Below are 24,398 nucleotides of genomic sequence, written 5' to 3' on the forward strand. Positions count from 1 at the left end.
CAGCTACTACTGCTCTCTTGTCTTCTCATCTGGAATGAATATATTTATCTCCATCCATGTCAGATCACTCGGTAAATATATGTAGTCAGAGAAGTGGTCTGTACTGTGCCATATTTTTCAGTGCTACGTTGTGGTTATAGCAAATATATATATATATATATATATATATATGTCTCTCCTGTGTGTCAGTGTGTGAGATGTCTGCTGTCCGAGTATAAATGGCACTGACATGGAAGGGTGGCAACCGGGGGAAAGGACGGGAAACAGATGCATCTCAAGTCCCACGGTAGCGTGTGCTGAGCATTGAACGCTTGACCAATTCGACCATCAATGCTTGATTTCGATTTTGACCTCGAGTCCGGTGTATCATCCAAGCTGGCCCGTCCTATTTCGCCTCTTCTGGAGAAGTCGATCTTAGATGAATATTTCAGGATGAGATTAATGAAGGAGATAAACAAAAAGAAGATTAATTTAACACGATCGCAGTGGCTTGCTTTTTATTAGAACAAAAAGCTACATCAAAATGATATGAGTCGATGAATAGAATCGAGGATGTTTGTTTCTGAGCGAGAGGAAAAAGTTTGGTGCGGTGCTACTCATCATTTCTTGGCCAGGGCAAAGCTGGACGTGAGGATGATGAAGGCCATGCACACGGTGGCCACGAGGACGAAGCCGGTGGAGACGTGCACCAAGTCCAAGGCCTTGTCGATGTCATTTGTGACGGAGCTCTCCCCGTCGTCATCCCGGAATGCCTTGTCCAGATATCTCTTCAGATCCACCGTGATGCCAAATCCAGCCCCTACCCCCGAGGCGAACAGAAGAGAGAACACCTGCTCATTAGGTCACGATCGAGTTCCATCAGTAATCTGATTCCATGGAGGGAGAGAGGGCGAGCGAGCTTCATGATCTCTTACGCCTAATGGAAACATGCGAGTACCAGATCAATGAAGATATAGAGTGGGAAGGTGTTCCTGCCGATGAACTTTTTCCCTCTGATGATGTTCAAAGCAGCAAAAGGAAGTTGTAGGAGCGTGTAGACGCATCCGATCACGGCCACAGAGAATACGTATCTGTCATGCACGACACAAGAGTTAGAGGTGCACAAGTAACAGTAGTACCTGAGAGAGAGAGAGAGAGAGGAGGAGGAGGAGGAGGAGGAACGATCGATGGATCCATCACCTGTAGGCAATTACATCCTTGAAACCCAGCGTGGTTGTTACAGACTCGCTATCTGAATCTGGATCGAGCACTGTGACGGTGTCGGTGGCGATGACGACGAGGGAAACCAAGAGGAAGAGGAACACGAAGACCCTCAAAACCAGGACGGTGATCGACCCAGCCTTGGTCGAAGAGGCCATTCCCTAGAGCCGCGTGAGCTGATATTGCAGCGGCCACCGCTGTGCGTGTGGAATTTATGGTGGTGATGGTGCATAGATATGTTCACCGGGGAGCGTTGGTGTTGACGTTGGCTTTGGGCCTGCAGGTTTGGCTCCTTCTTCTCCAATGAGTTCCAACTGCTGCTTAGTAAAAGCTCTCGTACGCTTGTCATGCACTATGCACTATGCACTGGAAAGGAATCCCAAATTGAATATATATATATATATATATATATATATATATATATGGTTGATCTTCTTAATCAATTGTGAAATGGCTGTGGATCCGAATCACAAGGTTAGCTCGATATGCATGGTCTCGATTTCAAGCCATGTCACGCACAAAGAACCAACCATCTTACAGAATAAATCTCGAAAGGAGACGAAGCTTCCACCTCCGATAGAAGATTATTGCCGGGTGTCTTATCGTTTCTGACGGGTAAGTCACACACAATTGAATAGCTACTAGCTAAGTAAGAAGTGAGAAAAAAAAAAGAGGAAAACATTTCCTCTATGACTTGATAGTCTTCTATAAAGTAAAGAAAAAAACCTTAAATTTGTGATGTTCCATGAAAATTAATTCCATGTACAACAAACAAGGTAAAAGGAACTAATCAAATAGTTGAAGAATGTAAACGTCTCTAAACTAAGATTGCCTACGACTCCTGCTGCAGAGCTTACAGTTGGAACATCAGCCCTTGGAGCACATTAGATCGAAGAAAAAACATGCTCCCAGCTCCTCTTAGCACAAAATCTTCTCGAAACAAGCCATCAACACTGCAGAACAGATGTTTAAGACTCGGGACAAAACCAGCGACATTTCGTAAGGCCTCATACTAATCACATCATATACAACACGACATGGTGCTTTCTCCATAAACGGCATCACATAGTGCATGCCAACTACATTCTGGCTTAAGACAAACAAGTTAGATTACAACAGAACTACACCCCAAATGGCAGTCGGCTCCTACTGTCGCACGTGAGGCACCGCAGTAAGCAGCAAACTGATGGAATGATACTTGGGCTTCTTTTGCGCTTAGCGTGCACCACAAATACACATCAGCTTGCACTGCAAATTGGGACTTTCTCCGGTGCAGATCATGCAGCCACTATTTCTCTCTTAAGATGATATTGGCTCATAAGGATAGGAAAGCCATGGATGTTGCAGAGCCTCCGAGGCACTTGGTCGTTTCTTTGGGTTTACTTCAAGAAGATAAGCAACAAAGTCAATAAAGCCTTGATCACCCATCGGCAGCCGGTGATGTAATGATGTCTTCTTTGGGATCAGATATTCTAACCTACTGGTTTCCTGGATGGAAGTGTAGTTGAAAAATCAACACTTAAGAAAGTGGTGGCAACATTTAATTATTTCTTATATGATGGTTGATAACAGAGAAAAACAAATGCCCCAACAAGGATAGATGCTAGTTTAACAAGAGCCATTGCATGGCAAAAGTCAAAAGAATAAGCATCAAGTATGTGTTACGTTTCATATTTTCAATAACCTTGAAGGATATATTTGAAATGCAACCACATCAATGGAAAATGATTGTAAAGATTTGAGATGAAACATCCTGAAATGCATCATCCGACTATGTTGTCTTTAAATATGTCTAAATAGGGATACGCAAGATGATAAATTTTCATATATAGTCCTCGACCAGTGTGTCTCTATCAGTTTATATAGAAGGCCACAGCACTAGATAAAAGGCAGAGTAGATTATTCTCGGTAATAGATCAAGTATCAGAGATCTCAAACCTGATTCCTTTCATATAACATGTGGTTCTTTGTGAAATATTTGTGTGTATCACATCCCTTTGCAAGCATCCCTTGGTCAATGGGGCCAACGATTCCGATCACACGGGCCAGCAATGTTGCAGGAGAATCATTTTGGAAGAGAACCTGTGGAAAAGTGACATAACAAATCTTTTAGTAGCAAAAAATAAAAAATGTAGTCACCAAAAACCTAATAGATTTAAGAGAACAATATACACCAGATCTTATTAAAGTGAATACAAACTTTCTAAGAATGGTGAACAACTTTATTGGGTGGGAAGGCCAACATAGATGGTGAAGAGTCCTTTGGCACCATCAGTCGACTTTGTTAGGCAACGTGGTCAAGAGAAAGGATGAAAACCCCCTATTCTTGCTATCACAGATTTAGCCCCTTTTTGGTCTTAAAACAATGACATATGGATATGGACATGAAGAACCAATTTTGGCATCTCCAAACCCCCTAGAATGAGACAGAAAGATGAGGCAAACATTCAAGGATAGAAAAGTAAATTCAACAGACAACGACAAGTCATGTTTCAACTTTATGAGAAGATAATCCTAGCAGATACATTCACAGAAAGCTGAACACAAAGGAATCATGTTTCCATCAATATTAGAAATCAATAGTCAAGGAGTTTGATGAGTGTAAAACCTGACGAAACATGGCCAACACGATTCTACATGTTCTCTTAAATGTGTCATTATGACCATTGATGGGCATAGGCATGTAGAATTTGTCAGCAAAGAAATGCTTCTTATCAAAGACTGACCTTGTTAACCTTGGACAACAACAAATTAATTCTACCAAATCATACTCTACAATCAGATCTCCCAAGTATAAGAATAAAATAAAAGAAAGAACAGCAAAAAAATAAACAACTTAGTTAAAAGACATGAATGTATAAGTAGGGAGAAAAGCTACAAAAGAAATGATTGCACGAATTTGAACCGAGTGCTGAACAACAAAAACTTCAATGAGTGACTTGCAAGGGGAAATTCCAAATCAGAAACTTACATTTCCAGTGCAAAGTTCAGCCAAGATGCATCCCAGCGACCATATGTCTATTTTTTTATCATATGGAAGACCTAAAATAACTTCAGGTGCGCGATAAGATCGTGACTGTACATAAGAACATAAATGATCTGTTTCAAAGCAGCTACTACCAAGGTCAATGACCTTAACTTCACACCGACTGTAGCTCTTTACCAAAATATTCTCAGGCTTCAAATCACAATGAATAAGACCAAGGCCATGCAAAAACTGAAGTGCCTCCAGACACTGAATAGTAATCGACTGCAGAAGTAAAGTAATTCATACATTAGCAATTTTAGTGTGATAGGAACAGTAAGATTCTTATCAAAAGTAATTCATACCTGCAGTCTGGGCATTGTAAAGTAAACCTCCCCTCCAGATTCTCTATTGAACTTATGAAATTCATATAAGTTGGCCTTGAGGAGTTCACAAACTATCAACAAGTGCTCCTGCACAAATTAAAAACATCAATAAAAAACAATCAAATAAAGTTTTAAGCTCTATCATACACAAATAGGCAGAATGCAAAAGGATTTGATAAACAATACCAAACTCACTACATCATCTACAAAATTAGCTTCTTTAGGTCCAAAATATTTGAAGCAAAAAAAATACCAAGGCCTTGGTACTACGGTAAGGTTGCTCCTTTGCGACAAGGGAGATCTGGGTTCGAGTACCAAAAAAGACCTCTTTAAATATTTAAAGATAAAGTTGTATATATATATATAAACTGTGACAGATCTGAGTAAGATGTGCATATAAACTTACTTTTGAACTTTTCATTGTTAAGACCAGTCATTCAATATTAAAATGTAAATGTTTCTCTTTTGTTGCCACTTTTTTAGCTCAGTTTCTTTATTTATGTAACTGAGATATGATCTTAGTTTCTGAAGTCCAAATGATCTAAGTCAGATTTTTTTTTTTTTTGCATATCTTCTTGTGGGAAAAAATAATCAAGGTGCTAGAGGGGCTGAGACAGGCCAAGGCTGCGGAGACTGAATAAATGCTTTAAACCTTTCAATAATTCATAATTGCTCTTAGCTCTGTGCCCCTACTGTGTAGACACCCACTCAACACTTCCACCCAGAATTTAAACTCATGATGAGAATGTATGAGATTATAGATCAAAGCTCCAACATCAGAGGCATACATCATAAAATATCCACGAGAATGACCATGAAGAAGACAAGTGAAGTCTCTATGCAAAAAGAATACAGTGATCAAAATGGAAATCTTTGTAAGACGTGATGAGTATCAAATCCATTAGGAAAAGAATTTGCTTTAATTTAATTTCCAATCTTGCACTTGACACATTTAATATCTTCACATGAAGATGAAGATAATTCAAATTAATTAATGACAATGATCATCATTCAGTTATGAGGTTGTTTTCGGAATTCTGAATCGAAAAAGTTTGTTTCCTGAAGACGTTTAAAAGTTTATCAACATCAACTGTATGTTCTGAAGACACCATGTGTCGATGTTACATATTTTATATAAAAGCTACCCAACTCGGGCAGTGTTCGTTAAGAAGAATCAACCGTATGCAGGACCATGATGCAATAAGCTTCTAGAGATATTGTCACATAGATCTAACAAGACATTTTGTATAGGCTTTTGAAACTTGATAGAGCAAATATGTGAAATAACGTGGTTCTTCCAAACTAAATATACACAAAATAACAAGGTTCCAGCAAATTTCAATACACCTAAAGCAGGGTTTGCTATACCGATGCGTACTGGTACAACATCTGTGTCGATGCGTACCGGTACACCTAAAGTGGGCGGCATGCATCGGTCCGACAGGATATTGGTATGTAGACCGCCCTCTACCGGGCGATACCGCTCACTTGACCTTGTATCAAGCGATACGAGGTATGTACCGAGCGATAACGGTTGAAATCCGATCGTTACCAGAGGTCTGAATAAGTATTAGAGGTCTATACCGAGCGATAATGGTCGAAATACAATTCTACAATGAAGATTCAGAACCGATGTTAGAGTAGATCGAAAGGGCGAAGAACCAAGGGGATCCTCTACTTGATGAGGTGGGAGATCTTCAACGTCCTTCATGTTTTATTACCGAGGTAATAGAATAAGAAGAAGCACATCCCCAATTGGCGAAAAATCCCCCTCGGTCAGATGTGGCGGAAAGAGCCAGACAAGATCGAGTCAAATTGCTCTTGGAACTAGAGACCCAACGTCACAATTGTTCACCCAACGTACAAAGGCAAAGGTAAAAGGGAAGGCAATAGCATCAGCTGTACTGTTGGAAAGAATCAAGTCGGGAGATGAGACATCTTCGCAATCGCATTCAACAACTCGCTCGATCCATAGACATAGCAACAACGTGGACCGTAGTGCCTCGACCAATGATGACGGTGATGCCGAGGAGTTGATGGTCTCGTCTACACAATGTAAGGGTAGTGCATGGACCGAGGAGTAATATTTTACACATGCCACTCAAGATTCAGATCATAGAGCTCGACGAGGTACTGGTCAAGTTTATGTACGAAAGGGGAAGGGAAAGCCAATGAATGATTTTGAGCAGATGGGACAGAGACTACTCGACGTAGATACAGAGCGAAGCTCATCGTATTCACAGTCATCATATTATGGAGAATCTTACAGCCAATAGTAGTACAGTGATAATTGGTCATACTTCTCCGAGCAACACTACGACGATCGATCATACGATATGAAGCAATAGATCAGTAGCGAAAGTAGAGGTTCTAACATTCACTATGCTCCGCACCAATACATGCCACATTCGTCATTGCCTCAGGAGCTGCCTCGGACACGTGATTCGTGTATTAGTACACTATGTTGTAGGATCAATTTCAGGATTGGGTCCGACAAACATATCGTATTGACATACAGATACATAGGATCGAAGACCCCGATCCATCGCCCGTCGAGTCTCATCGTTTTTTTTGTGGTAGAACCAGGTATATCCATCGATTGATTACTTAATTCATTTGAATCTTAAAGTTGAAGTTATATAAAAAATAATCTAACAATTGAAATAATCTTTTTGTAGATAATTCAATACTAACGGAAAGACGATATGGAACGTACTACAAAGCTACTCCTTAAAGTCCGAAAAAGATATGTGGGACTATTCGTTCCTAATTTATATTATTTTTGCTAAAATTATACTAAACTTATATTTATTTCTAACTTAAAAACCTTATTCTAACTTTTTTTTATTTTTATGCATTTTTGGAGGTTTTTCAGCTTATTTTGGTCGTACCATCGATATACCCCGCCCCGGGGTACTATCGGTACACCTTAGTACGTACCGTACCGAGTAGGGTTTGGTACACTGAAACCGACCGAAATTGCAAACCTTGACCTAAAGGACCAAAATACCAAACAAGGATCCTTTTGCAACCAGCAACGCAATGATTCAGATTCAAAAGTTACTTGTACTAGAATTCAGAGGATCATTATCATCAAACTGGGTGAAGGTAATGTAATCAGTTACAATCAATATACTCCTGTTGTTATTAATAGTTGATGAATATATCAGCTTTAAAACAGGAAGCATACCAGAAACTATAAATAGACAAAGCATAAAATAGAACAACTATTTAGATCAAAGAGGAACAAAGATGAAAATGAGATAGTAAGGAGTGACAATATTGGACTTCAAAATAGCCAATGGTTTTTCCATTTCTCCATTGAAAGCTCTTTTCCAATATATGGTGGTTTACAAGTAAAAAAAGTAGTATGCAATCATGTATTCTTGAACAAGCAATGTTATTATCTAAGGGAATTGATCTTTTTTAACAATCATCTCAATCTCAAACTAGCAATTTCAAATCAAATATTAAGACCTTTGATGACTTTAACATGTATATCTTGTCCTATGATCAATTATTCACCTTTATGGTGATATAAAATTCTACTTAAATTTTCTACAACAACCTCCAGCATGATCTTAACATGATAACATATTAAATTATACACAGCTGTTGTGGAAACCTCTCTTTCAAGCAATACAAACATTCCTAGAAAAAATAACAAGTGGTTGTAATTGTTTACTGATACATATTAATAATCAGCGAAACTAAAAATTAACAAAATGAACTCAAATAAGAATCACAATTAAGAGTTAATGATCGAGAATAATATTGTACTCACCCGATAATAGAAGTAATCATACAAACGTAAAATATGATACTTGTCAGCAGGATCATTCTTGTTGACAAATTTCAAAAGCTTGATTTCATCAAGGCTCTGATCAAAGAAATCTTTGTTATTTTTAATAATCTTCACACAGACGTCTGTACCAGTGTGCAGGTCATGTGCCTGAATCGCTTTGCTAAATGCAGCGGAACCCAAGTATTCGGTAACAAGATACCGTCCAGCTATAACAGAATTCAGAACCACATGAAAATTTTTGTCTTCTTCAAAACCAGTTCTGGCAAGTGACAAAAAGACGGGAAATGTAATGTCAAAACAGAAAACAAGAAAGAACAAGCAAAAGCGAATGCACCTTTTTCACAAAGAAAGAAGAAACCAAATAAAACACCGAAGAGGAGAAGAGGAAGTGGAAAGAAAATGCAGGAACAAGACTAGTTATACAATGGTCAGAACACTGCCAGGAAAAGGAACAGATAAAGATAAGCATGCCTGTTCTTCCGATGCACTATCTTAAGATAGAAAGTCTCAAATTCGTCCTCCTGTGTTTGTATCTGTCTTATTTGCTCCTGTAATGCCGCTACTTCATCTTCTAATGTTGCTCCAGGGTCGTCTTCCCTTATTTCATTTGTCTCATGGTGCGCTTTACTAATGCTCTCTGTTCCAGCGTAGCCATAGTCTGAGCCTGATGATGCACTGGAGTTTCTTGATCTAGCAGCACCAGAAGTCACCTCATCTCTGGAGCTCCTGACAGGAGAAGAATCACTGCTTTTTCTCCTCCAAGTGGCAAGTGTATCCTCTGCTACTATGCCATTTGCATATTCACCAGCAATGTTACCAACTACGACGTGGGCTTTGCTTGAACATAATGATTTACCAGAATCAGCCTCCAGCATGCCTCCAGTTCCCAATGGAGGTAGGAAGGAAAAGCCACCCCCAGTGCTCACTCCTGACAGGCTTATATCCTTTTTATTTGCCCAGATGTTACTATTCTGTTTATTTTCCCTCATCTTTTCCTTGTTTGATCTATTCAAATCGCTATCAGTTGAATCATTTGGATAATGCCTTGCGCCTCGTGCACTGACATCATGATCAGGAAAGAATTCTGTGTCCCCTTCACTACTTCCTCCAACCAAGCTTCCACGAACTTCACTGCCAATGTCAGCAGCATCACTACTTATGCCCACACCAACTGACCTAACTGAACCATGCTGATCATCTTCTGTAAGAGGATTCTCTTGACGACTTGGTTCGACATCACTCTCACCTTTCCCATTATCCAGCATTATTAGTCCATTATTTTGTGTGACAAAACCCTGCCATATAGGTTCTGAACGCATCAAACTTAGTTCTTCTGCATCCATCAACTGCCCATCATAATGAGCTATTAGATCGTTCTCATCTGTTCTGCCATACATTTCTAGCATCTTATGATCCATTGGTGCCTCCGAAATGGCAACTTGTTCAACATTTTTTGTCTGGAAATACTGCTCTCCTGACAAATATGAATCTTCCTCAGCAAAAGAATGATCATCGTCATCCTTTCTGGGAGCCTGGTTCTGGTGATCAAGCACACTTCCATGACCTGTTCCTTTTTCATTATCACTTGGATAATCAATTTCATGCGCCAGAAACCAGGTTTCATCTTCAATGGGTTGTCTTGTATATCCAACATCGTCATCATCGTCATACTCATCAGAATCCCAATACTCATTTGGGTAGTCAACAGATTCATCACCAACAGTAGCAAAACCAGATACCAAATCAGAAGTATCCTCAGCAATACCTTGACTTACAGACAGCCAATTAGTTCCAATTGTTCTCCTGCCACCTGTTATAAAAATTTCAAATTTTGAAGAAACAGTGGATTATCATTAAAAAGAAAAGAGATCATATGTATCAATCAATTAGAATGTAGTGTGGCAACAAAACACCTTCAAAGCATTCCCACCTTAAAATATCAACAAATAAATCTTGAAAATCAGTTTTCTAGAAGGTCAAAAGTGAACAGAAACTTCATCACGAGAATCATGGGACTGGGAAAAGCAAGCCAAGGTTCATGGTTCTGGCCCCCAAAAAGAATCTATTTCTGCCAAAACATACTGGGACATTTGAACTCACAAAGACGGAAGGTCAGGATTTACTCTGTTTCAGCCAAATGTCTCTGCTCTGTTATCCATGTAACAAAACCCGAAAAATCAGGTATCAGCTTAAACTTACCAATTTTAACAGAAGTGACTGTGTTTAGACCCACTTTGAAAGAACCTAGCAAGATCCCACAGAGGAAAGGCACTTTCCTCTAGAGAGGCCAAGATTATACTACCTAAGAAAAGAGTGGTACGAGATATTCTGGGATCATCTTTGAGGTTTTTCAATACTTGATAACAAGTATAGTTATTATGTGCTTAAAATTTTAGTTTTCGACTTCTACAGTTTTGTACGAGATATTCTGGGATCATCTTTGAGATTTTTCAATACTTTATAACAATATAGTTATGTGCTTAAAATTTTAGTTTTCGACTTATACAGTTTTGTGATCAACAAGGGAAGTTTTGAAACATTTGGCTCAAAAAACCAAATTTTACCAGTTACTATCAACTACATATGGTGCACGTCCTAAACCACATTTACTTGGAGAGGACAAGAGGTGTATTAATCAACACAAGGAAATCTAGAACGAAATTAGAGGGGAAAATCGTAAAATAAATTAGGATTGAGAAGCCCATAACCCCATACCAACCAAAAACTTTCAAGGAATACTAATACAGACCTTTGAGATTAATATATATGCAGATGAGTTATGGGCACTGTTAAGCAGATACTTTTGCAGTTATTAATTAAATGGCTGGCCCTAAACTCTGTAGCACCAAAAATATTTCAACAGAATTAGGTAATAATCCAAAATCAAAAAAATTAAAAAATGCATTGGCTAAGTATACTTCTAAGGCCGGGCAATTATTGGCTAAGAAACTATACATACAACTTCAGCTTGTTCTTAAGCTATATTAAGGCAAAAGCTCATGTTCATACTCTATAATCAGCAAAGTTTTTAGTATACTATCATAGTGTTATGGATTTTGTACATGCTATGTGTCGAATCCAAGACATTGGATTTCACCCTATTTCACTACCCAGAAATAACAAATGACAGTGACTCAAAAAGTTCCCACAGCCCAGGTAGTAAAATGCTAAACTTTAACTTTCATGGAACTTTCTCCAAAGCAAATTGTGGGCTTGCCATAATGTCCTTCAAACGGATCATCAGCAAGCATCTTACAGGGTTGTTTATGATTCTAGCAGTGATAGCAAAACTACAAAAGATTCAATTCCTACTTAGATTGATGCATCTCACTCTCGAAAATGCATGCTTCTGCAGTGGATAGAGAAAATATTCAAAAAATCAAAAGTAAATGCAATGCAAGAAGCATGTCATGCTCCATGCCAGGAAAGTGGACGGTTATTTTACCCTTATCTGTTGCAGAAGGATAATCTTCTACTTAGTTAATCTTACTTGTATAACATCCAACACAACGATCATATTTACATCACTCAACCATTACATACCTGAAGAGTTGATCTCCTGCCCAACAGGGACATCAAGGTATGATCCAATCATAAAGGTATTATCGGCATTGGATAGCCTCATTCCAGATCCATGATGATCAGCTTTCTCCTCCCACAGACTGTTGACTAACTTGTCTTCAGACTTCAGCCTTACAGGAGGCAGCCTTGGCAGTTCTTCCCTGTGATTTTCAACAATAACTGGTAAATCAAAATTCTTAAAACTTTTTGGTTCCACACTGTCTTGAGACTTTCCGGAAGTGTATGACCCACTCATCTCATCTGGCTGCTGTTTTGTTGACTCCCTAATGTCATCGTTATGGACGGTAAGTTTTAATGTCCTTTCATTAGCATGTCCACCATAACTTGACGAGGCATTATCAGTGGAAAATGGAAAAACTGTCTTCACAGAACATTCCTTCAAAGGATCCTCACTTTTCACCCACAGGTTATCAAGAAAATGGTCTTGAATGTCAGCAGAGTTGTCCTTATGATCACTAACTTGGCCGATTTCAGGCTTCACTTTAACCTCAGCTTTATCTTTGTACATAACATAAGCCCTTTGCTCTTCTGGCCGATCAGGTTCAGTACAAAAGACACGATCCCTCTTCTCCACCGCAAAAGAACCACGCCGATGCTTCGGTTCTTCTGAAATCAAGAGATCAGCAAAGTTGTCGATGGTGCCTGTATCCTTCAAAACCAAATTGGAAGTACTGCTAGTTGAACTAAAAATCCAAGGGTACAGATCTACTGAACCGCTTTCCCTATCCTGACCAAGGCCAAACCCCTTCTTGCTATCAAATCCATTTCCAATCCCTCCTACTTCAATCTCCTTGATAATGAACTCCTTCGAACTCTCTGCACTCACACTGCTAACTTCTCCAACGGTTCTTCCCACTTCTTCTTTCTCCTCGGCTAGATGCTTCTGAAGGAACCCACTCAAATCTGGCCGAGCATTGAGCTCCCCCCGCAATGCAGCTTCAGCCTTCGAGAACCGATTCTTCCTCAAGAATTCCAACACCACATCCACCGAGTCCACCATCTCCCAGAAAGAAGAGACCGCCTAAGAAAAGCCTGCTAATCAACCAAAACGAGAGCAGAAAAGAGTTTCTTTTTATTTTCTTGCTCGTGCTTCCCTTCCCACCAAAAAAAAACAGATAGATCCTCAACAAATTGCAGGCAAAACCGTAGCCCTAGCTTTCAAGAACCACATTTTTTAAATGTAAAGAACCCACGGTCGGTGAATCCAGCGGCCAATCCACCTCGGGATCGGAGCCGGACACGAACCATGGAGTCCCATTCTGAACCCTAGCGTCCGGAACCGAGTGCCGGGGCGAAGGGAAGGGAAAAGGTAAGAGTTTTTTGAGCAAAGACGGGACGTGGGAAGAAGAGACTCACGGATCGAGGAGCCACGGGCAGGAGGCGGGCCCCGGCAACCTTCGGCGGTGGCGCTGAGGGGAGGCGAGGCGTTCCCGCGGCGGAGAGCAGCGCAATCCCGCGACATTAAGGGCGGAGGAGGAGGGGGATGGAGGTGTTGGAGGTGGACGGCATTTGGGATGGCTCGATTCGATTTGATTTCGAGGACTGCGCTAATTGCCGATCCAACAACAGCAACAGCAGCAGCAGCAGCAGCAGCAACGGAATATTATGTCCGAATAATTTTTATAATAATTTATGGCTGGCAGGCTTTTTTTTTTTAATGTCCCGGGAATTTTTTTAATGAATATTCCTTTTTAAAATAAACTCCTGATTTTTTTTTCTTTTTAATATTTTTGTTTTAATAAATTAAATAAATATTTTTCGTTTTTATTTTTTTTTATTTAATACTTTTTTCATCTCTAATACCCAAAATATCCATTGTCATCCCCTCTATCCCATTGTCACCGTGAGACCCGTTGCTTTCCATCGGGATGCAAATTAACATCCTTCGATTGAAGTAGTTGAAGGGATACTAAATCTTTTTCAGAATTTCGATTACGAGGGTCTTGGCCTAAAGGCTATTGAATAAATATTATGAATTAGATCGATGTCTACATATAGTCACGACAATATTGATGTTGTGCTTATGCATTTGGGTTTATGCTTTCATTGGTTGAGTCGTTATGCTTATAAACGATACTATCACCTATTTGAACTTTAAAAGAACTCATGATTAATGTCAATCCATATTAAAGATAAAAAAAAGGAGGTGGTACGATTATTTAGGATATTAGAAAAAAAAATCTAAAAACTTGGGCACTAGGAGTATTTTCAAGAAAAATCATCCGATAATTAATAGCCCATATTTCAGTAATGCATCTTTATAGAAATGATTCAAACTAATTTTAGAATCAACCATCATTTCTTTGTTTGTAAACCAATGAATAATATGATATTTATATTTAAAATAACAGTTCAACATTACAATTATGTTCAATATTAATAGCACCTAACATTTTCATTAATGCGTTGAAATGTCCGAAGGATAGTAATATTTTTTAAATTAATCATAATTTGTCTTGTTTGAAGATGAATATTTTATCTTTCTAAATAAATAAATAATAGTTCAACATTAAAATTAACTCTAGGAACGTATCGATAACATCTAACACTTCGTCAGTGCGCTAAAATTAACTTGATATAAACGTAGGTAGGTAAACAAATAGATAGATTTTACTACTTAACAAGTTAAATGTTTCGTAGCAATCCTCAGTATCATCGTAGGGTTGTTTGTTTTAATCTCGTAATAAGATTCGATAAACACAACATTTTTGTCTCTACATTAATTGTTATTAAAAGGAAAGAAGACGTGGGCTACACCATTTATTAATTCATTATATATTATACTTATTTTCGATTCAATCTCTCTACATCTTGATGTAATGTATGATCGATTTGATGTCGAGATAGCAAAGAGGAAGATCTTATGGAATTGACTTGAGGTAGAACGCACAGCAGATGCAAACTCAGTGGCTTGCATCAACATCATGCTTGTTGATTAACCTCTTAGATTTGCATACAGAAAAGTAACTGAGTCGTAGTTGCATAGATCCGATGCTATCTTTAGTTCACAGCTCTGCAGTTCCGGCGTATCTCTCCTGCAGAACCAGTGAGGGGGCTGATGCTGCCCATCTTGATCATGGAGATCAGGAAGTCGCTGAAGAAGGCGCTGCTGCTGTTGCTGTAGATCTGCACCAGTCCCTTGGTGGCCGCCACCCCCTCGTCGCTCGAGAACAACCCCTGGTCCGACGACAGCAGTCCCTTCTGGCTCAGCAGGTTCTTGAAGTAGTGGTTGTCGAACGCGTCGGTGGAGTTGCGGTCGAGCGCCGTGGTCGCGTTCCCGTCGCTGCTCTGTGAGCAAAGGCCCTGCAGGTCGGCCGCCATGCTGGAGTCCAGCGTCGGGTCCACCGACTCGGTCGTCGAGAAGTTCGACAACCGGTTGTTGAACGTCACGCACCGCGCGAGGCCGATCGTGTGCCCACCTGCATGCGCGTCCACATGAAGCTTCGCCATTAGGTCGAACACAAGAGCGGCAAGCTATATAAGATGCTGATCATAGAGTTGATGGCGAACCCGACAAGGCGACGACGTCGGTGGTGTTGAGGCCGACCGCAGCAAATTTGGATATGATCGTGTTGATGGAGTCAAATGGAGAAGGAAGGTTACTGTTAGCTCCTGTTTGGTTGGCTACCAACCCGTCTCTTCTTCCAAGTAGGACTTTCCATGTAGGACCACCGCTCTGCATTCATGCAGACCCATGAATTCATGGATAGCGATCCACTCTCGCCAAGAAGTATTACATATACCGAGGAATGCGATGGAGGACTTACCAACACGACCGAGTCTCTTGCTGCTATGGCAAGTATGTCTGCACACGAAACAGTTCCATTGCACTCATTCTCCACAGCCGTCTTTATGCTGTCGACGACATCGAATCCCCTCGCGGAGTTTATATTCGGGAAAGCAAACTTCTCACCATCACTCCCATCCAGTAGAATCGAGCCATCGCATCCCTGCATGACGAGGGAAACACATCACTCCAGAGTAGTCGTAGAATCAAATAATACAATAGAGTTCAAAGCTCACATTCACAAAGCAATCATGGAAGTGGAGCCTAAGAAGAGAAGCTGCCATCCTCATCTCATTCTTAAGGGCATTAACAACCACACGTCGCACCACCTTGAACACATTGGGGCAGCTCGTAACATAGAAATCAGTGGTCAACTGTGAGCTCACACCCGTGCTCAGACACAACACCATCAAAACCACGAAGAGCGAAGGGCTGCAAGTAGTATATGTGAAAGCCTTCATCTTCTCTAGCTGTAAACACACAACACGATGGCGAGTTCCGGTTCATGTCATACTGGGATAACTTGGATTGATATTTATAGAACGAACGAAGAGAATAAGCAAGCAATGTAAAATGGAGGCTGTGCTTACTTTTGCTTTGTGGATCGAGGTGGGGCGAACGTAAGCTCGCATAAACTCGGGTTGTAATGCGGTCCTCTTGGATTAGGGAGTAAAATAAGGTCCACAGAAAGGAAGATAGAGATCAGGAGAGCTGGTTTCTTGCCATCTTCCACTGGTTCATGTAGTGGTGCTACATTTATCCAAAATACTTAACAAGTTAGTGCCCTGAAAAGATCAACGCTGGGTTGCTTTGGCTGCGGGTTACGTATACGATTTGGCAGTAGCATGTTGCAAACGTGCTTTGAATAGTTCCAGCACGTTTCGGATATCTACTGCAGCCATGCAAAAGCTTTTCTACTTCTTCTTCTTCGTATCTTTTATGCTAATCTTCACTTTCCGTGACTACCGGTGCTAAGATTAAATGGTTGTGCCGTAGTCGTAACCTTAGGATCCATGTAAAGCTTAAACCAATAGAAATCGAATCAACTTAACTCATAAGCTACTGTAATAACATGATGAGATTTGAGTTGCATCACCATTAAGCTTAAGCTGACAGAAAGTATACCTCGCATTTAAGTTCCACAGGGCATTAGAGAAATCGTGCTGGATAATATGGTCTTTGACAAGAGGGTATTTGCCGTGGAAGAATTGCAGTTTGGTACGACTGATAATTTTATTTATTTATGTTTATTACGATCGATAGCCAACAATGTCGCTTTGGCCGAGTGGTTAAGGCGTGTGCCTGCTAAGTACATGGGGTTTCCCCGCGAGAGTTCGAATCTCTCAGGCGACGACATAATTTTTTCCCCCAAACCCGTATGCCTAATCCTGACATCCATTTCTGCAATCCGAGATTGGTAGTGATGTGATCACCAAAGGTGCGCTGCAGCTATGGCCCCTCTGCTGGCCAACAGGCTGCAACCCTCAGCCACAGCGCTCCCTACCTGTGTTTATTGTCGCTTGACATGATCGAAATAAATTAGAATATTTATTATTGAACGTCGTGTCTTATTTGCTGTTTTTTTATACAAGGATTAATTTATTTCATTTATGGAATAAAATCTCGTTTATACGTTTAAATGTTTGGTAAATAGAGCATGATTTACTATTGTAGTTTTATGTTCTTAAGGTTGGCGATGCTCTAATTAAACATCACCAAGTTTCCATGAGTGAACATATTTTAAATGTTAATGATGTCTTAAATAGAACATCAAAATGTTTCTATAAATATTATTGACCAAAATGTTTCAACGTTCCCAACATCAAAATTCAAATCCACCCGCCCGTTGCGACCCGACCCCACCCCAACTGCTGACAACTCCGCAGTCGGACACCAACGCCTCATTCAAATCCACTTTAACTCCCATAACAATTCCGATTCCCGCTCATTTCTCACCAGCTTCCCTCTTTGGTGTTGAAAAGGCGGCCACTCCCCCCTCGCTCGTCCTCTCGTCTCATCCTCTGCCTTCGCCGAAACCCTAGCCCTTTCCGCCACCCAACTCCGATCTCGCCTGACCTGATATATGGCGATGACCACTGCGGCGGAGGAGAGGCGGTCCCGGCGGTCGAAGAGGGCGGCTGCGGCGGACGGAAGTGTCGGTGCCGCAGAGCCCTCTGAGTCCGGGAGTAAGAGGAAGAGACGCGCCACCGGGGCTGCTGTCCTGGCGCCGGTCCTGCATCAATCGGCGGAGACGGGGCGCGGGGAGGGCGAAGAAGAGGTATGTTATCGAGCCGAGGATGACGAGGAGGAGATGGAGAGTAAGGAGGAGTGTGCCGAGAGTCGGAAGCAATCGCCGAAGAAAAGGATGGGGCATAGCAAGAAATCCAATAACGAAGAGCGGCCGGAGAGCTGCTTTGTTGGGAATCCTATTCCGGAGGCTGAAGCTAAGAAGCTGTGGCCGGAGAGATACCAAAGGAAGGTACGTCGAAGGCGATAAATTGTTTGTTTATACGACCGTACAATAATTGGGTAGACGTTTTACAGTTCTTTTATTGACGATGATCGCTAATTTTGTGTTTCTGTGGCTAAAAGCGGGCTTCGTCTAATGGAAGCGCAAAAAGGTGAAAACGTGGAATCAGATAATTGTGATTACTGCATTCTCATTTGCATCTCATTATTTTCATCCAATGTTGCTGCTTACACTCTTAATGCAGGGCCGATGATGAACCACTCTTGAGAGCTAAGTGTCACTACCGCGAGGCCAAGGTGGATGGCGTCTCATACAAACTTGATGATGATGCATATGTCAAAGTGAGTGATGTGATAATTTTTGCTGCGATTCTGTTTGTTGAAACGTTTTTAACTAAATTTATTGTGGTCTGAACGGTCGCATCATGTTATAGTAAGCTTCTTAAATCTCATGATACATCATTTGGGATTTGTACATCTGTGCGCTTGCTTAAATTTTTGTTTCGTAATAATTGAAGATAAACCATAGGTTAACCCCAGAATTTGTCATCCTATTTTTGTCTTCTATCACATTTATAGATAGTTAAAAGTCTGTCTTAATATTCAAATACATATTCTTTGGTAATTGCTATCGTTCTATCTGAGGTTCCACAATGTTGTTGTATGATTGTAGTTAGATCATTCAATTGAAATTCTAGACCCGACAATATGAAATTTTCTGGTGGTTGGAATTGAAAGTGGGAGATGTGGTGATCTACAGAAGAGCCAGCGATGGTCATGACACCTTTGCTCGATCATTTTGGGGAATGAGATGGATGGCACTGTCAAAAATGGTGATGATCAAGGTGGCAATTGGAAGGATAATTGTTGACACTATGGATGACAACATCTCTCATTGGTTTTTTAGTATTTGCTGCAGGTGGATACGAAGTTAGGGTTGTGCAGTTTGACAGGTGAAGGTTGAGGATTGTGATGGTGGGAGTGATGGATGCAGGATAGATGGTAATGGTCCGATGGATAGGTGGTTATTAGAATTTGATATGTCTGTGTTGAGCAAGAAGTGCAGTGGCAATCGACAAACTTACCCACAATGTTTAGGGCTTGTAATTAGTGTAATAGTTGTAGTTTGGATGGGCTGTGAAAGTGGGTGTCAAGATGGATATTCTGATTGTTTGACTCTATTTATAAGCAATCTGCAATTTGGGTTTTAGGTGTTAAGAGAAAACTCAATGGTCAATATGCTGTCAAATGAAACCTGTGATTCTGATTGTGGGCTCATGTTTGATTGCAAGTGAAAATAAAATTACTTTGTACTATGGCTGTCCCAGTGGCAAAAACCTAAACCACATTTTGTGATTCTTTAGTTCTGTATTTTCGTTGGCATTTTTTATGTTTTATTTAATCTTTACAATGTGCTAATAGATTTGTATTAGTGTTAGAAACACATTTTCAATATTAGTTTGTATTTGACTGAAGTTTAAGGAAGCTTTTCTTTGCATATGTTGGATACATATATATATTACCCATCCATTAGCAAAATTATTTGTTTCAGGGTCACATAATGTAATGTTTGTAACAGGTAGTGTGGTCCAACTTTTTTGAGTAGCAACGGTCAATTCACATTGCTCTTTTCTAGACATCATTTCTATTTATTTTCTTAAGTTGATTGTAAAATGTCTATTTTTAGGCAGCTGAAGGAGAGCTTGACTACATTGGACGTATAGTTGAATTTTTTGAAACAACTGACGGGGAACTATATTTTACTGCTCAGTGGTTTTTTAGAGCAGAAGATACAGTGAGTAATTCTAGTTTTTCTGTTTCATCATAATCTGAAATTGGTCCAAAGCATTGTAGATTCTTTTGGTCTTTAGGTTATGAAGGATCATGCATGTTGTCATGGCGCAAAAGTTGTTCATGATCCTCGAAGAGTTTTCTTGTCTGAGGAGAAAAACGATAATTTGTTGGATTGTATGGTTTCCAAGATAAAAATTGAATGTGTGGATCCAAATGTAAGTTTAAACATTTCCCTACCAATCCTTGTGCCTATGTAGTGTGGATTTTGAAAGACTTACAGTGTTTATTGTTTTGTGGTAGATCAATTTGGAGGTCAAGAAAAAAGGCATTCCTTCTTGTGATCTTTACTACGACATGTCATACTCTTTGGCATATTCAACTTTTGCAAATTTACCAGGTGATAATGTAGTTTTCTCAACATATAAGTATTTTTCTATGTTCATAGTTCCGTTAATCAGAATTTGTTGCTAACTATATGTCATAATACCACTAGAAAATGATAGGGCGGCGAGTGGATCATCATCCACTATGTCATCATCAGATCCCGATTCTCCATCTTTTAGGGAGAAAAATGTGGTTACATTGCTTGACCTGTATTCTGGATGTGGTGCAATGTCCACTGGTCTATGCTTGGGTGCGAATTTGTCTGGCATAAATCTCCAAACGGTGAGTCAAACTTGATAAATTATACTTGACTGGCATCTAATGCAAATTCATGTTTAATTTTGATTTCATGTTGCAGCGTTGGGCTGTTGATTTGAATCAGTATGCTTGCCAGAGCTTAAAGTTGAACCATCCTAACACTGAGGTATTCATGGTCTGCCATTTTATTTCAAGGCATTGTTTGGACAGATGCATAGCCAGCTTCCATCTGGATCGAGAATAATTTATTTCATGTTTCTACATAAAATAATTACGCTATAATTTTCATGACATGCATTTCTCGTGTGGTTGGTTTGCAAGGTAATTGTTCCTAGCTAACACAAACATGTTGTAGGTGAGGAACGAGAAGGCTGAAGATTTCTTGGCTCTTTTGATCGAGTGGGAAAAATTGTGTGAAAAATATCATGTTATTGGAAATCAAGTTAAAGATGAAATTGATTCTAATGGTTTGGATGGTGAGGAGCTTAATGATCCCAAGGTGCCAAATGATGAATTCGAAGTTGATAAGTTAGTTGGAATTTGCTATGGTGATCCCAGTGACATTGGTAAAATTGGATTAAAGTTTAAGGTAACACAAAGTTGTCAATTTTTTAATCTTATTTGAAATTTGGATGACAATTTATATATTCTTGTTTGAGAACAATGTCAATATCTTCTTTCTTTTAGGTTCGATGGAAGGGATATGGCCCTAGTGATGATACTTGGGAGCCTGTAGAAGGATTAAGGTACTAATTTAACTTAGAGATTTTTGGACTTTCTTGCCCATATCTAATTGTGTATTAATATACCAGCAAATGCGAAGAGAGAATCAAGGATTTTGTGAAGAATGGCTACAGCAAGGGCATTTTGCCATTACCAGTAGGTTTTTTTTTCTTCCCCTTTCTATGAGGCTTTGGATATGGTCAGAATATAGTCTCCATTATTTTTCTTTCTGTTCCTACTAGGGTCAAGCTGATGTGGTTTGTGGTGGACCTCCATGCCAAGGGATAAGTGGATTTAACCGATTTAGAAACAAAAATGCTCCATTGGAGGACCCAAAAAATCAACAGATGGTTGTTTTTATGGATATTGTTGAGTTTCTCAAACCAAAATATGTCCTTATGGAGAATGTTGTTGACATATTAAAGTTTGCACAAGGCTTTATGGGAAGATATGCTTTGAGTAGGCTTGTTGCCATGAATTATCAAGCAAGGCTTGGTATGATGGTTGCTGGATGTTATGGCCTTCCTCAATTTCGGATGCGGGTGTTTCTTTGGGGTGCTTGTCCAACTAAGGTTTGTTTTTTCTTGTCTCAGCTCTATCATGTCATTTAAATAACACATGAGCACTTGGTTGTAGATGTTGCCCCAATTTCCATTACCGACCCATGATGTGATTGTTCGCGGGGGAGCTCCTAACGAATTTGAGGTATGTCTCAGAAAACAACTTATCTCCATACTCTTATGTCGGATCTTACCGATATCTTGTTTTTCTTGTAGCAAAATATCGTTGCATATAATGAAAATGAACACCCTGAACTTGAAAGAGCTTTACAATTGGAGGATGCTTTGTCTGATCTTCCACCGGTAAATATTTATTATTTTGATTAGTTTGTCAGTTTAATACATATTTCTTTTGTATGTAACTAATTTATCTTTTTTATTATTGACATCAAGGTTACGAATTACGAAGATAGGGATGAGATTCCCTATGGTAAAGCAGCAAAAACAGAATTTCAACAGTTTATTCGTCTCCCCAGAAGTGGTAGGTTGCAATTACTTGTAATTGAAAATAAATAATAAGAAATGGTATAATACTAATCAAATAGTTATTTTTAGATTTCAGGTGATAATGGAATAAGGATAATATGAGTGACTTTTACAACTCGGATAAAGATTTTTCATACACGTTTTGTGTTAAAAAAAACCTCATTTTGTTTTGTTGGAAGAACTAAACAGAAATAGTTTGCTCAATACCTAGAAAAGAAAGGTTAAATAGTTTCTTTTGCACATTTTTTCTGGAATTCTCTTTTGTTTTTTCTCAACTAACTTTTCAGAAAGAGATTACATTTGTTTTTCATGGTTTCCAAACTCAAGAAACGCACAATAATAGTTTTTATCTATGTATATGTTGCAAATAATAGGAATTATCAGCAAAACTTGACAAAAGTACAAAGGAGAGCCAATTTTACTATTAGTCACAAAAAAAAAATATCGGAAAAGCAAAGAATTTTATTGACTATTATTATTAGTTTTTTATTGCACTTTTTATTGAAATAGCTTTATTGGCTTTCCACAACTAATGAAATTTACTTTATTGTTTATGTAGCGCTAATGAATTATAGCCCTCGTGTCAAAGCAACAGATATGCACCAACTTTTTGATCACAACCCGTTGCAATTAAATGATGATGATTATCAACGGGTTTGCCAAATACCAAAGAGGAAGGTTTGCCCAATATTATCTAAATTTCTGGATATGTGGTTGTTTATCATCGGAGAGCATACGATAATAACCACTTTTGTCTCAAAAAATTAAATGTAGGGTGCAAATTTCAGGGATTTGCCTGGTGTTGTGGTTGGTCCCGATAATATCGTCGAGTGGGATCCAAATGTCGAAAGAGTTATATTGCCATCAGGGAAACCTTTGGTAATCTCTAATATGGATTTGAACTGTCAGTTTGCTTTATAATTTCTGCCGAAAATAATATGAATCCTTGCTGCAGGTTCCCGACTATGCTATGTCTTTTATTAAAGGAAAATCTTTGAAGTACGTTGTCACCCAATTTACTCTACTACATATCATTATTTAGTTCCACTCAATTTAACGTTGGATTTATTACAGGCCTTTTGGACGATTGTGGTGGGATGAAACAGTTCCTACAGTCGTAACCAGGGCTGAGCCTCACAACCAGGTACCCGTTCTTGCATAACTGGGAACAATTTTTGTTTAATGCCTTTAAAGTTATTGTAATAGTAGTCATGCTGTTAGGTGATTCTGCACCCAGAGCAAGATAGAGTGCTCTCAGTTCGAGAGAATGCCAGACTTCAAGGATTTCCAGACTTTTACAAACTTCAAGGGCCTGTAAAAGAACGGTAAAATCTTCTTTTGTTTCCTTTTTTTGCATTATTAATTTTTATCGGCATATTCTGTCTGTCCATACAGGTTGACATTTATCATAATACTTGCTATAGTTTCTTTCTGCATGTTGTAATGACATTTTCTTTAATAAATTGGGAAAGAGCAAACCACAAGTTTTTTTTTTAATTTTAATTCTTATCTTGGACTATTAAAACAGTAAAAGTACGCATATATCAAAATCTGTCTCAATAATGTTGGTGACAAACATGAAATGTGAGCGTTTGCCTGCTTAGGTACATTCAAGTGGGAAACGCTGTTGCTGTACCAGTTGCTCGAGCATTGGGTTATGCTCTGTGCCAGGCATTGAAGGGTCAATGTAGCGCTGAACCTTTGTTCGTTCTCCCCAGAAAGTTTCCTGCAATAGATCGCGGATCCTCTTCCACACCCAAGGAACCTACAGATGGCGTGTAGGGGTTCCATATCGGCGTCTTACACAGACAAATTAAGCTTGTCCCTCTAGAACTTGTTGTCTTTTATCTTCTTACTGTGTAATGTTGTTTGTATTACAGTGGATTAACCATTTTGATCGATCTCTTTCGTGTGGATCAGAGGAAACATCGGATGCTTTATAGCTTTCTTGTACCAATACAACATCAATGTTTAAAAATGAATTTCTGAAAAAAATTAT

The 24,398-nt window shown here is 39.4% G+C and overlaps 4 protein-coding genes and 1 non-coding gene across 7 annotated transcripts; 2 read left to right on the forward strand and 3 right to left on the reverse strand.

The window, feature by feature from the left end:
- Positions 1–466: 466 nt before the first annotated feature.
- LOC135613635 (CASP-like protein 4D1) lies at positions 467–1,488 on the reverse strand. Its single transcript, XM_065110666.1, has 3 exons — positions 1,180–1,488; positions 938–1,070; positions 467–830 (listed from the first exon to the last, which is right to left on the reverse strand). The coding sequence occupies exons 1-3, from the start codon at positions 1,356–1,358 to the stop codon at positions 600–602; spliced, it is 543 nt and encodes a 180-aa protein (XP_064966738.1). The 5' UTR covers positions 1,359–1,488; the 3' UTR covers positions 467–599.
- A 489-nt stretch (positions 1,489–1,977) lies between these two features.
- On the reverse strand, positions 1,978–13,508 carry LOC135610540 (uncharacterized). Of its 2 annotated transcripts, none has more exons than XM_065105185.1 (8): positions 13,295–13,508; positions 11,900–12,970; positions 8,828–10,166; positions 8,336–8,615; positions 4,531–4,638; positions 4,172–4,450; positions 3,139–3,282; positions 1,978–2,688 (listed from the first exon to the last, which is right to left on the reverse strand). In XM_065105185.1, the coding sequence occupies exons 2-8, from the start codon at positions 12,936–12,938 to the stop codon at positions 2,500–2,502; spliced, it is 3,378 nt and encodes a 1,125-aa protein (XP_064961257.1). In that variant the 5' UTR covers positions 12,939–12,970; positions 13,295–13,508; the 3' UTR covers positions 1,978–2,499. The 2 variants fall into 2 exon arrangements, with proteins under 2 accessions (XP_064961257.1, XP_064961264.1); XM_065105192.1 differs by having other exon boundaries at positions 11,900–12,973; positions 13,295–13,491.
- Positions 13,509–14,782: 1,274 nt separating this feature from the next.
- Positions 14,783–16,241, reverse strand: LOC103976746 (peroxidase 59). The gene is made up of 4 exons (XM_009392061.3): positions 15,962–16,241; positions 15,706–15,888; positions 15,449–15,614; positions 14,783–15,357 (listed from the first exon to the last, which is right to left on the reverse strand). The coding sequence occupies exons 1-4, from the start codon at positions 16,184–16,186 to the stop codon at positions 14,939–14,941; spliced, it is 993 nt and encodes a 330-aa protein (XP_009390336.2). The 5' UTR covers positions 16,187–16,241; the 3' UTR covers positions 14,783–14,938.
- Positions 16,242–16,996: 755 nt separating this feature from the next.
- On the forward strand, positions 16,997–17,078 carry TRNAS-GCU (transfer RNA serine (anticodon GCU)). The gene has a single exon. It is a non-coding gene; the product is annotated as a tRNA-Ser (tRNA).
- Positions 17,079–17,691: 613 nt separating this feature from the next.
- LOC103976745 (DNA (cytosine-5)-methyltransferase CMT3) lies at positions 17,692–24,385 on the forward strand. 2 transcript variants are annotated; one of them, XM_009392057.3, is made up of 21 exons: positions 17,692–18,204; positions 18,318–18,346; positions 18,440–18,536; positions 19,882–19,989; positions 20,066–20,203; positions 20,289–20,385; positions 20,482–20,654; positions 20,731–20,796; positions 20,986–21,219; positions 21,318–21,376; positions 21,443–21,509; positions 21,596–21,925; positions 21,990–22,058; positions 22,130–22,216; positions 22,307–22,394; positions 22,959–23,077; positions 23,174–23,278; positions 23,355–23,398; positions 23,474–23,543; positions 23,621–23,724; positions 24,004–24,385. In XM_009392057.3, the coding sequence occupies exons 1-21, from the start codon at positions 17,809–17,811 to the stop codon at positions 24,179–24,181; spliced, it is 2,658 nt and encodes an 885-aa protein (XP_009390332.2). In that variant the 5' UTR covers positions 17,692–17,808; the 3' UTR covers positions 24,182–24,385. The 2 variants fall into 2 exon arrangements, with proteins under 2 accessions (XP_009390332.2, XP_064961278.1); XM_065105206.1 differs by lacking the exons at positions 19,882–19,989; positions 20,066–20,203.
- Positions 24,386–24,398: the final 13 nt, after the last annotated feature.

The sequence above is a fragment of the Musa acuminata genome, chromosome BXJ1-2 (genome assembly GCF_036884655.1).
Source record: "Musa acuminata AAA Group cultivar baxijiao chromosome BXJ1-2, Cavendish_Baxijiao_AAA, whole genome shotgun sequence".
NCBI classification, from domain to species: domain Eukaryota; kingdom Viridiplantae; phylum Streptophyta; class Magnoliopsida; order Zingiberales; family Musaceae; genus Musa; species Musa acuminata.